We start from the raw sequence: 12,372 nt of genomic DNA on the forward strand, positions 1-12,372 counted from the left end.
GCAAAAAAAAAAAAAGAGTGCTTCCAAGTTTGTAAAATCAACACCACGATATAGTGACGCCTCATCAAAGGCGATCCGTTTCTTTTAAGGTTTTGTATGCCGGAGCGCGAATTGTGATAGGCCAAACTCCAATATGCGGTGTTCAATGGCAAGAAGCCATGAATTCCATGGGGTTAATACTTTAAAAGAACGACCTACTGAAGAAACAGGTGAATATGCTGCTAGATGTTCCTTAACCAAAGTTTTTGCCAATACTTGCTGAACAAAGACCAAGTCCTGATTGTACCCAAAGTCCTCCATTAGGATGTGTCACTCGCCATCCAACCACTACCAGCTAAGTGATTGTCCATTAAAAAAAATACAAATATTAAACATGTTAACATCAAGTATATAGGTGTGGATGTATCATAAGAGTATCACCGAACGAATACGTCAGATACAATATCGTGTTAACATTAAGGTATATAGGTAACGAGATAGGTATGGTAGACAATAAGGATTGATAGAGAAATAGATAAATTATTTAAATTTTAGAATATTTTAGAGATTATCTTCGTTACTATGTTTTTAAAGTGTCCTCCACTGGGATATCCCATATCTTCGTCTGACCAAGTACGTTGCAGTCCTCACCGGATTACATCGACATGCTTTTTTAAACGCCCTTGGCCTGCCACTAATTTGTCAGCACGTCTCTCGGTTGGTTGTTCGATGGATGTGATTTGCCAACCATATTCTCCAGCTGCCTTACTTGTTTAATACTTTAATTGCACACAGCCACGATTAGAAGCAACTTAGCGTCCGCCACCGTCGTTTTCATGCCCCCTCTCTCCGCTGGATTTGAGCCTCCCCATCTCACCATTGCCAGGCACCTCTCCTAGCTCGCCGGAGCCGCAGGCTACACAACGAGACAGGATCCGCTTCTTTCAGAGTCCGGAGGTCCAGCGAGACGGGTCCTCATGGCCTCCGCGCGTCCGGGTGGCTCCCTCGCGACCTTGAGTTCTACGCTCTCTCAACTACAGACGCTGAAGAGACCGTTCCTCGGCGGTTCCGCTTAAGGTGAAGCTCCCCCTGCTCTCACACCCACCACACCATCACCTCTCGTGTCCGCACGTTCTGAAATCTCTCCTTGCAGGGAGCTCATTGGTAGCATAACAATGGAGGTTGTCGTCGGTGCTTCCACGGGGGTGATGAAACCGCTCTTGTCCAAGCTCACCAGGCTGCTGGAGGAAGAGTACGACAAGCTCAGAGGTGTGAGCAAGCAGATCAGGTTCTTGAGAGACGAGCTGAGCTCCATGAGTATCACGCTCCAGATGCTCGCTGATGCAGAGGATCTCAGCGATCTCATGAAAGATTGGAGGGACAAGTTACGCGAGCTGGTCTATGATATTGAGGATTGTGTGGATGCCTTCATGGTTCGTGTTGACCATGATGGACCCAAGGGCTTCAAGGGATTCGCTCGCAAGCTGAAGAAACTGTTAGCACGCCATGAGATCGCCAATAAAATTGAAGAACTCAAAAGCCGTGTAATGGAGGTAAGCGAGAGGCACAAGAGGTATAGTCTTGTTGAGCAGGTGCATGCATCAATGAGGTATAGTCATGTCGAGCAGGCATCAAACTCTTGCACCATTTTCATTGACTCCCGACTGCCAGCGCTCTATGAGGAGATAGACAAGCTCGTGGGCATTGATGGTCCTAAGAAACATATCATTGAGCGGTTATCCATAGGGATCGATGGTTATTCCACGGAACTTAAAGTGATATCAATTGCTGGTTGTGGAGGTCTTGGCAAGACAACTCTTGCAAACCAAGTCTACCACACCATTAAAGACCAGTTTCAGTGTGCAGCTTTTGTATCGGTATCTCGAACTCCTGATATAAGAAAGATTCTTAGAGACATTGCTAGAGGAGTGGGGATCACCGACAACATATTGGATGATGACGTGCAACAACTCATTAATAAACTTAGAGAACACCTCCAGGATAAAAGGTAAGCCTAGTTATCATCAATAGAGTATGTATGTGTGTGTTTTTTGTGGTTATTACAAAGTGACATACATGCCGGCACATACACACCATGCTGCACACAAATGTGCGCCTCTATTAGATACCTACAAATTTCACCATTGAAAACACTAGCATTTGTGTAAATTGTGGGTACCAAAATTTGTATTGTGGTTCGTGGGGTCATACTAATGGTAAAAATTAAAGTAGTTAAACTAAACACAATAGGATGTCACTCTTTTTTATTGGAGAGAGTGTGTTATGGTCCATAATTAGACCATAGAGTGTAAACAATGAGGGCACAATAGTTTAACGACAGCAACGACTTGTGATGTGATAAGTCTTAAGCTGGGACAAAGAACCTTGGGGAAGGTTAAATAAATGGTCTCCAGTGCTTCAAGGAAATTCTAATCACGTCTATTGGACCACCTAGACGGATTGAGATGCAATAATCTTCAATGGTGGGAATTTATCTCTTTCCTTGTGGATTAGATAATTCAAAGATGAGTTTAGATTGGTTACTAGAGAGCTAAACCACCTTTGTAAACTTCAATGCCTAATTGGTTGAGCAGCAGTATTCTTAAGGTGTGGTGTGGGGACCTGCTCCCTTCTCATCGCCTAAGCGCTTAAGGCGAGACGGTAAGGTAGTATAGGCGGATGCCATACTCATACATATATTAGAGAAAAAAAAGGGAAAATAGGAACATTAATGGGTCACAACCACAAAAAGCAATCAGCCAACTAGTCTACTAAAGCCCAATCCAAGCGAACAGCCTATAAAGGCCCCTCCCCGACCCCCTCATGTACCCTAGCCTCCCAACGTCCTCCACTGCATGTTGTTTCTGGGCAGGTGACCTCACATGTCAGTGAGAGCGAGAATTGTCACTTCTTAAGAATGGCAAAAGGTTAAATGCCAAATGGGGTACCCAACGCCACCAGCCATGCAGCAAAGCACAACGAGAGGTAGTAGTGACGAACCGTGCAACCCCCAAGCGTCTTCGCAGGCACTGAATCATCCCCTTACCCTACTCCTATCCAGATAGAGCACTGTTGTCACGCAGCCACCACAGTTGAGTGGGGTAGAGCTACACTAGCCACCACACAGGAGCCGATGAGGATGGGGAAGGCGCAGGGAGAGCCGCATCGCCTACTGGTTCCCCTCCCACCCTTCCTCTTTTATCCATTCTCCCTCCTTCCCTCCCTCCTCCCATAAAAAACTCCTTTTATTTGTTTTTGTAAAATAGTGTAGTAGGGGCTTCTCCTCGTGTTTAATTATGTAAAAAAAAAGTGTTTCTAATTCTAGTGGTACTTAGAAGTTGCAAAACCCAAAGTCACATATTCTAAGCCTTTGGATAAAAATTCAATAGTCCAGATCACCTCTAAGTCCCTACCCTTCCCTAAATAAAAATGACTGGTTCATAATGCTTTCTTATGAGAGATACACGCCATGCTTAAATAGATCTAGCCGCTTAACCGATGCAACCAATAAACACATTGTAAGATACGTATCCTTGTGTCTAAATAATCCAGCTATCTATCTAGCAAATTGATGTCCAATCAAAGAAAAAAAAAGAAATTTAACTTTTTTTAAGAAAGAAAAGAAATCTAACTAACCAATGCAGTTGTGGCGGTCCTAAAGATTTATATGCGGCGGAAACCACCTCTTGGTGTAGTGGTGGAGACGTAAGGGTACAACTTCACCCTTTGGTATCTACTTTACAAACACACAAGTGCTTTTAACGTCATCCGTGTGAGGCGTGCCATAACCCTCTCAAGCGCTTGGTTGGGCTGGCCCATGGTCATAAGAGAGTATCGTTTAAATTTTATGCATAAATCTCTTGGCATTTCCATAGTTAGCCAAATCTGATATTATTCATGCATTCTGACCTTATATGTTTTTGGCACTAATATCATCGTGGTTAAATCACATGGCAGGTACTTCATTGTAATTGATGATGTATGGGTTGAAAAAGATTGGGAAATTATCAGGCTTGCATTATTGGATAATAATTGTGGGAGCAGAGTGATCACTACGACGCGTAGTATTCCAGTTGCAACATGTTGTTCTTCTCAAGGCGGATACTTTTATCAAATGGAGCCTCTTAGCTTAGATGACTCCAAAAGGTTGTTTTTTAAAAGAGCATTTGATTCTGAGAATTCATGCAATCCTCATTTGGAAGATGTTCCAGATAGAATATTAAGAAAATGTGGTGGTCTACCGTTGGCAATTATTACTGTATCTAGCATGTTAAGCAATGAGCATGCAAGAGTAGAATGGGATCGGGTATTAAATGCTATTGGTTCTGCACTTGCAAATAATCCTGATGCTGAGAAGATGACGAGTATTTTATCTCTGAGTTACTATGATCTTCCTCACCATCTAAGAACTTGTTTGTTGTATCTGAGTGTATTCCCAGGATATCATTGGATAGAGAAAAAGTGCTTAATAAATAGATGGATTGCTGAAGGGTTCGTTCATGAGGAACAAGAGCGCAGTGCATATGAAATTGGTGAATGTTATTTTAATGATCTCATCAATAGAAGCATGATCCAACCTGGTCGCGTAAAGTATGGTCAGGCGAAGGAATGTCGAGTTCATGACATCATTCTTGACTACATCAAATGCAAGGCTGCGGAGGAGAATTTTGTAACCACATTAGATGCTGCGGAGCGTGGATACACTTCAGAATACAAGGTTCGTAGGCTTTGTGTCAACAACCCCAATGAAGAAAATGTTACAATATGTGCAGACCTGATTCTGTCTAATGTTCGGTCGTTTACTATATTTGGGTACCCCATGCAATCCTCTTTGTTGGCTTTCACGTCTCTTCGTTTGCTGGATCTAGGAAATTGCACGGGCATGAAAGACCATCATCTTGTAAATATTGAAATGATGTTTCATCTGAAGTACTTACGTCTCCGCTCAATAACTAAGCTCCCTGAGAAAATTGGGGAACTGCAATATCTACTAACACTGGATGTACGAGGCACCAGCATTGAAGAACTGCCTCCAGCTATCACAAAGCTTCAACGACTGGCCCATTTATATGTTGATCGGGACACTAAATTTCCAGAGGGAATGATTGGACAGATGCGCAACTTGGAAGAGCTAAGGCAGTATGGAGTCAAATCCGAGGAACAAGGGAAGGCCCTGAAAGAATTCAGTAAACTAACCAAGCTGAGGACATTAAAAATTAGATGGAATTTTGATTTTCCAGATGGCTCAGATGGATTAAGCCAAGCTGAGGGCATTCACAGTTATGCGGGAACTTTATTATCTTCATGCAACCTTCATAATCTATATCTCTCGGACTCCTTAGAAATGTACACGATGCTCCCGAACTCCTTAGAAACGTACCCGCTGTCGTTGGATTCATGGCACCCTGCTGCTCCCTGTAGCCTCCGGAAGCTTTGCCTGAAATACTTTCACATCTACAAGGTGCCAAATTGGATGGGCTCATTTGGAAATCTCGGGGTGCTAAAATTGTATATCATGTGTTTGAGACCAGAAGATGTTGAGATCCTTGGAGCAATACCCAGTTTGCTTTTTCTCAAACTAAGCACTCACGGAGGCACCAATGGAAGGATTATTGTCCATGAAAGCAATGGATTCAGAAGTCTGAAATATTTCTTCCTATGCATCGATAACTGTGGGACCGCACTGGAGTTTGAAGTGGGATCGATGCCAAAGCTTGAGCACGTCAAGCTTGAGTTCTGTGTGCATAAGATGGAGTGCCTGAATGGTGCTTCTAATTTCGGCATCCAGCACCTCTCCGCTCTCAGCAAGGTTGAGGTCATTATTCGAGGCAACAGCAGGTATGACAGTGACTATGATGATGGCACCATCAAATGTGTTACAAGCGCCATTAAAACTGCCGTCGAGACACTTCCCAACCACCCCACTATCAGAACAGATTACATATATCCGTGTGTTCATTTCAAGTTCGTAAGTACTCTCAGTGCTGACTAGTGCATTATTCTTTCTTCCATTTAGCAAACACTTGGTTGTCCAATTAAATCTTTCCTTACTTCTGGCACTGTCTTGTTCGTGTTTTATTTTCACTTTTCGTCTAGCATTTGAACCGGTTGAATCAAGAGCTGGAGGGGGCGTTAAGCGAGTGGCTCAAAATTTGGCAGATTGAAGAGGAGCAGACAGAGCATGCAACGGATGGAGAGACTGCACAAAAGGTAGGAATGGTCACACTCGACGGTGCTAGTCAGTTCTTCGTTCTCATCCGAACAAAATGATGTTCCCCGTGAATCCTGTTTTCTTCATCAACCTCCTCATCTTGATTTCCTTTATGGTGTTCCAAACAGGATGAGACTGATTAAGATGAAGAAGAGGAGCAGCAAGAGAACAACAGTAGCAGCAACTAGAACGCCATATGAGTTGCTGCTACCCTTCCATGGTACTATGCTTTGAATTGTGATGTGAAGACAGCATGACTTTTGAATTGTACCCTTCCATGGTCCGAGAACAGAGGTTGACCTTTTTGTATTTCTGCTACTATGCTTTGGCGTGGTTTTTGTTGCTTGTAATAAGTACCTACCAATAAAACCTGGAGGTGACTAATATTTGTTCCTCTTCCTAATCAGATTTTCACGATTCAATTAACTAATCTATGCTTCTATGATTCTATGATAGTCTAAAAAGCACGAGTTCGGTAGGAAACTTCGGATCTCCACTATCTATTGTTTTTTATCGTAGGGCTGAGATGTAAAGTTGTTCCCCTACAGTTAAAGAGCTAATTAATGTTCCTCTATAAGTTTTCATTTATCACCCCCTAAATTGAAGGGCTAATTCTTAATCTCTCCGCAAATTACCGGGTCAGTCATGATCTAAAATTGACCCGCCTAAATTTTAGGGACCAATAATTGCTTTTTGTACAAATTAATTTATTCAATCGCTTTCCCTATTCTACTTCCCATCAAGACCTTTGCTAATCTTCTGTTCCCTGCTGTTCGACCACTAGTTTACTTCAAGAATCAAGACTCGGTAAAAAAAACACTAGCAGCAAAATAGATAGCAGATCACCCTGACGGCCACCAAAATAGATAGCAAAACACGATCAGAGAGGATGGGAACACCGCAGAACTCCCAACCAGCTGTGAATCGATTCCCCGATCGCACGCACGCACGATCTCACAACGATCGGCCAAGATTTAACTCGATAAGGACGAAGCCATCCTCTAGGGTTCTCTGGACTCACCAACGGAAACACAAAAACTCTTAGGATTCAATTAACTCAAAACTAAACAGGACTCCTAATTAAACATGTCGAACTATCCTTGATCTCCACATGCATGGAACCAATGATTTAACATATTTTCTTGGCGCCATTGCTTCTTCCCTCCTGACTCTTCTCTTGCGCAGTTCAGCTCCTTAAAAAATTAATTTGCATGGCATAATAGTAGCAGCAGCCAGTGCATCCACCTTCTTGTTTTGATTCACAAATATAGGCATCGAACCGAACATCACGTCCTTCCCGAGCTGCGACGCTATCTCTGGGAGATGATTCCATCTCCATGATCTCTCTCGGAGGTTGTATAACCCATAGTATAGTTATGTCGTCAATCATTCACATACGAGTTTTTGTCAGTTCTCTTGAGATCGGGTTTTCTCTTAATCATAATATCAATTTCTTTTATTTATAATCGATTTGTGTCACCCTACTGATCCATCAATGTTCCTCGGCTTCGACCTCTCTGATACGTTCACCCATGCCGCGACGCTCATCTGCCCGCACCCCCCTGCAGCCTTTCAAACGCCTTGTCTACATGTCTTCATCGCACTAGATCATCATCATGGTCCGTGAGAATGAGGTTCTCGCTATGTGCCCTTCCATGCTACAATGCCAGCTCTCGTGGTAACACCATCATCGACAAGGTCGCCGCCTCTCTAGACAATGGCTCCAAACCATGTTGCTCATACTGATGACCACGCTAGCTATCACTCCGAGTTAGTAACTTCAACACCTCAAGGCTACCACCGCCGATCAACCTAGCTATGTGCAAGCGTGTGCTCATATATACCCTCATCCACAGCTATGATCACATTCACTTGCTCTCGGCTACCATGGCAACAACAGGACTATCGTCCACTTGAGCAAACACGATCGTCCACTTGAGCAAACTCCTCTTGTTTTACTCCATCTGAGCACCTGCACTGCTCATGTTACAAGTGCGGGGCAATGTTGACAAGAATCCAACTGTTATGGTAGGATAATATTAGTCTCCTTGATATGATTCTATCTCTAGGATTTATTGAAATCGAAATTACTATGTACTCTATATAAACAGGCCACAAGGCTCAATATTATAAAGTATATTCATCTTTCTACAGTAATAATACTCTAATTAGCTTTCAATAAACCTGGATGTGGCACAAGGCTCGATATCCAGGCTCTTGCTGAATTTTGGCATGTCAGCTATCCATAACTGCCTACATTCATACATTGCTCTACAGGAAGCCCCATAAATCCCAGCGGTGACGCCAAGCCTAAACCGGGACTTATGAATGAACCGATGGCTTCAAATTCATATTCAGATTATAATTTGAAATCCTTTTGTAGAGTGGAAGCGAGTTGTTCAAAATTACTTGCAAGATCTAGAAATTAAAGCCTGCCGGCGAGCACCAGCTGCCATTGCTAGGCAAAGGCAAGAAATATTTCCAAATAAGGTTCTTTTTTATCCTGGTCACTAGTAATTGAGTGAAAATGTAACATGCTTTCAACAACAGCAAAAAGAATCTACTAAATGTCAAATAAATCTACTAAGTACCAAAAAAATCAGTCCATCATCACAAGGTGTTACCTGGACACGAATACAGGTGTCAGAATTCGTCTCGAATTCAAGGTGTCCAATTTAGGAAAAAAATTGGATACACCCCCTTCCCTCTCCTCCCTCTCAATCCCTTAACAACTCATCTATAGTCTGGACTCTAGACCATGACTCTACCCCTACGTCAACCCTAACGCCGCCACACTCTATCACCCTTGCCCCCACTCCCTCCCGCTGCCTCTCCCTTCGTTCTCCCCCAATGTGCCGCAATCATGTGGATTTGGCGAGCAACGACGACAACGGCAACTAGGGCGATGAGGAAAAGCAATGACAGCAATTGAGGTTAGCTTCCAATCCCCCATGTTCTCCATCGTCACTATCCTCTTCTGCCATCCCTCTACGCATTGGTTCATGAGCCATTGGGCGGTGGCATCCCAGCCAAGATCATGGCAATCCATAATCCAGGATGTGTGTTCCGAGGTCGTTGATTGAGGATGTGTGTTCCGAGGTAGCAAGCCACTGAAAATTGTTAAACCTTCAGCCTTTGTTTGCTATCCTTATCCCAGAAATTGAAAGCACCATCAGATCCAGCAGTTGCAAATGTGTGATGGGCCTGCGACAAGTTATAGAAAATATGAAATCCTAAAATTAAAATCACCAACTATGATTTCCAAACTTGGAACCAACTACAATTTCCAATTAAATCACTTGGTTGTCCAATTAAATCATTCCTTAACTTCTGTCACTGTCTTGTTCGTGTTTTATTTTCACTTCCCGTCTAGCGTTTGATCGGGTTGAATCAATGGTTTGATGGGGCATTAAGCGAGTGGCTCAAAATTTGGCAAATTGAAGAGGAGCAGACAGAGCATGCAACGGATGGAGAGACTGCACAAGAGGTAGGAATGGTCACACTCGAGGGTGCTAGTTGATGGGGCGTCAAATGCTCACATCTTGATTTCCTACATGGCGTTCCAAACAGGATGAGACCGATGAAGATGAAAAGAGGAGCACCAAGAGGACAACGGTAACAACAACTAGAACTCCATATGAGTTGCTGCTACCTGGGTGGGGACGTGCAAGGTGGTGTTTCTTCCTCTGCGCTACAAGATGCTTCCCATCGACAAGAATGGTAATTACGATGGCGACTTCCATAAAGGATGGGCTGGCTACTTGCACAATTGGGAGCCATCGTTCTATTCATTTTTACAGCATATTTGTTTTGTTGCGACTTTTGAATCGTGATGTGAAGACATTAACGCTGTTGAGGTGCATGCTGGTTGCTATTGTTGTAACACTCCGGCGACCACCACAAGCTTGGTGCGCTACTAAACTAATCTATGGATTCACCGAATAAAAAAATTTCGGTAGCACCTCTCTTGTAACTAGAGTTATAACTGATCAAACACCACAGAGGTAAACAAAATATCATCATACTAGCAGAAAAAACATCCTAGAAATGAGAAACTAGCCTCGATCATGGAAAAGTACCACGACGTGTTTGTGTAAACGACGTGCAGCTATCCATGCATCCCGCATGCTCGCCCTCAACTCAATGTGCACCTGCAAAGATAGCAGGAGTGAGATCGAAAATCTCAACAAGTGAATTGCTTTAACAAGTTATATAGCTACAATTAATTAAACATTCATTTTTAACAATGATAATGAGCTGAACAAGATAACCATACCTAAAAAACACAATTATGTCTACCAAAAAAACAACAACCACATACTATCATCCACTAGCCATGAATCACCATATCAATCTCATCCAAAACGGTATAAAAAGACTTCCTTACAATATAAAAATGACATTAAAGCGATTAAAATAAAGACATCCATATGAATGCATATGTATTAATATGTCATGCTCTTCCTCATCCTTACCCTTCCTCAGGTAAAGTAAGGGTGTGTACCGTACCCCTCCATAGGCAATGTATGACGTTGTACCATACCCCTTTCTCGGGTAACATACGGTGTTGTACTGGTACGGTCATAGCCATAAGACGATGACATAACTTCCAATGCATGAGATGCACATGTATGACATACTTCATGCATACGTAACAACATAACTTCCAACATTGCACATTATAGTAAATGAAAAACTTTCAAGCGACAAATCTCACTTACTTCACTTCTTAATTCAAGGATTCAAGTAAACTTCAGAAAGTACATTCATAAAATAAATATTAAGACATAATGCATAATTGAATGAAATAATTTCAACATAGGTATATACGTTATGCTTCGCATTCGAGGAATATAAACAACTGCAAGAGAGAAGACATATCTCACTTCTTTTACCGAATAATCCAGAAAAAATATCAATTCTTCAGAAGGCATAAGGTAATTCACATGCTCACATTTAATTTAATAAATTATTAGTAAGTGTGGCAATTAAAAGATGGAGGTAACCAAATAACAAGTTAAAGAGTAACCATCTGCTATATTCACTTGCCTTCACTGGTGACAAAGGTGGGAACTAGCTGCGTCCCGAAGCAGCATCGCATGAACAAGTGCATAGATTAGCACCAAAATGCCGCAACAACAAAAACAAAAAGGAGACATGCTCCTATATCCAAAAACCCCGTGAACACGACAATCGAGAGTTACGAAAAACATCTACCACTTTGTTTGCAAGACACCGAGTGAGAACCTCCTCTAGCTAGGTCAAAGATCGAAGAACAAGACAACGACGAATGGACTAACCTTCGCTAGACAACCACACTGATTCAACAAAAACTCATAAATTGCTTAACCAAAAAGAACAAGATCAACGCCATCGGAAAGCTTCTGACAAGGCCTACAACTTTCATTATAACCATACAATCAATTTCGACATCGGTTAGGCCTCAAATTGAATTAACCCGCTACTCGCTAACTGGAACAACAAAAGCACTCCACTGACGATGAGGATGACCAACCTCAACCTCCTACAAGCATCTAAGGACTACAGAGGAGTCACCTTTGGTGCAGAATCGTGAATCGGCAAAGAAAACCAGCGAACTCGTGAAAAATCCCGTTCGTCTTCCTTCTTCCTCTTCTTTCCTTTTCTTTTCTTTTCTCTTTCTTTCCTTTTCTTTTCTCTTTCTTTCCTTTTTCTCTTCTCCTTTGTTTCTTATTTCTTCTCTTTCCTTTCTTTTCTTCTCCTTTCTTTCTGGCTGGCTGGCCCTTCCACCATCACCCCTCCATGCCCCCTCGCCCCTATCTCCCCACCCCCTGCACCACCGGCCGGCGACTGGAGGCCGAGGTGGCGACGGCTGGGCGCGGTGACAGGAGGTGCGGTGGTGACGGCACGCTGGAGGCAGTGGCAGCGAGGGAGGTGGTGGCAGGTGGTGACGAGCTGCGGTCGGTGCCGGCGGCTACTTGGGTTTGGGTGGTAGCCAGGTGGGGGTGGGGCTATAGAGTGGAGGGTGGTTGGGTGGGTGGTGATGGGCTCGGCCCAACTTATCCACCCGGGTTTTTTTCTTCTGTTTTTTAGGTATTACATTCTCCTCTCCTTAACAGGATTCATCCTCGAATCAACCCACTCCAAACCTACGGAAGAAGAAAAAAAAGACCAACATAGACAACGGGAAACAACAAATATCA

At 43.0% G+C, this 12,372-nt stretch overlaps 1 protein-coding gene across 1 annotated transcript; it reads left to right on the forward strand.

Annotated features, from left to right (window-relative positions):
* Positions 1 to 806: 806 nt before the first annotated feature.
* LOC133896100 (disease resistance protein RGA5-like) lies at positions 807 to 6,645 on the forward strand. The gene is made up of 5 exons (XM_062336617.1): positions 807 to 1,056; positions 1,133 to 1,987; positions 3,937 to 5,947; positions 6,076 to 6,189; positions 6,319 to 6,645. Exons 2-5 carry the CDS (start codon positions 1,155 to 1,157, stop codon positions 6,331 to 6,333), a joined length of 2,973 nt encoding a protein of 990 aa, XP_062192601.1. The 5' UTR covers positions 807 to 1,056; positions 1,133 to 1,154; the 3' UTR covers positions 6,334 to 6,645.
* The last annotated feature ends 5,727 nt before the right edge of the window (positions 6,646 to 12,372 follow it).

This window comes from Phragmites australis, chromosome 16, assembly GCF_958298935.1.
Source record: "Phragmites australis chromosome 16, lpPhrAust1.1, whole genome shotgun sequence".
Lineage (NCBI taxonomy): Eukaryota > Viridiplantae > Streptophyta > Magnoliopsida > Poales > Poaceae > Phragmites > Phragmites australis.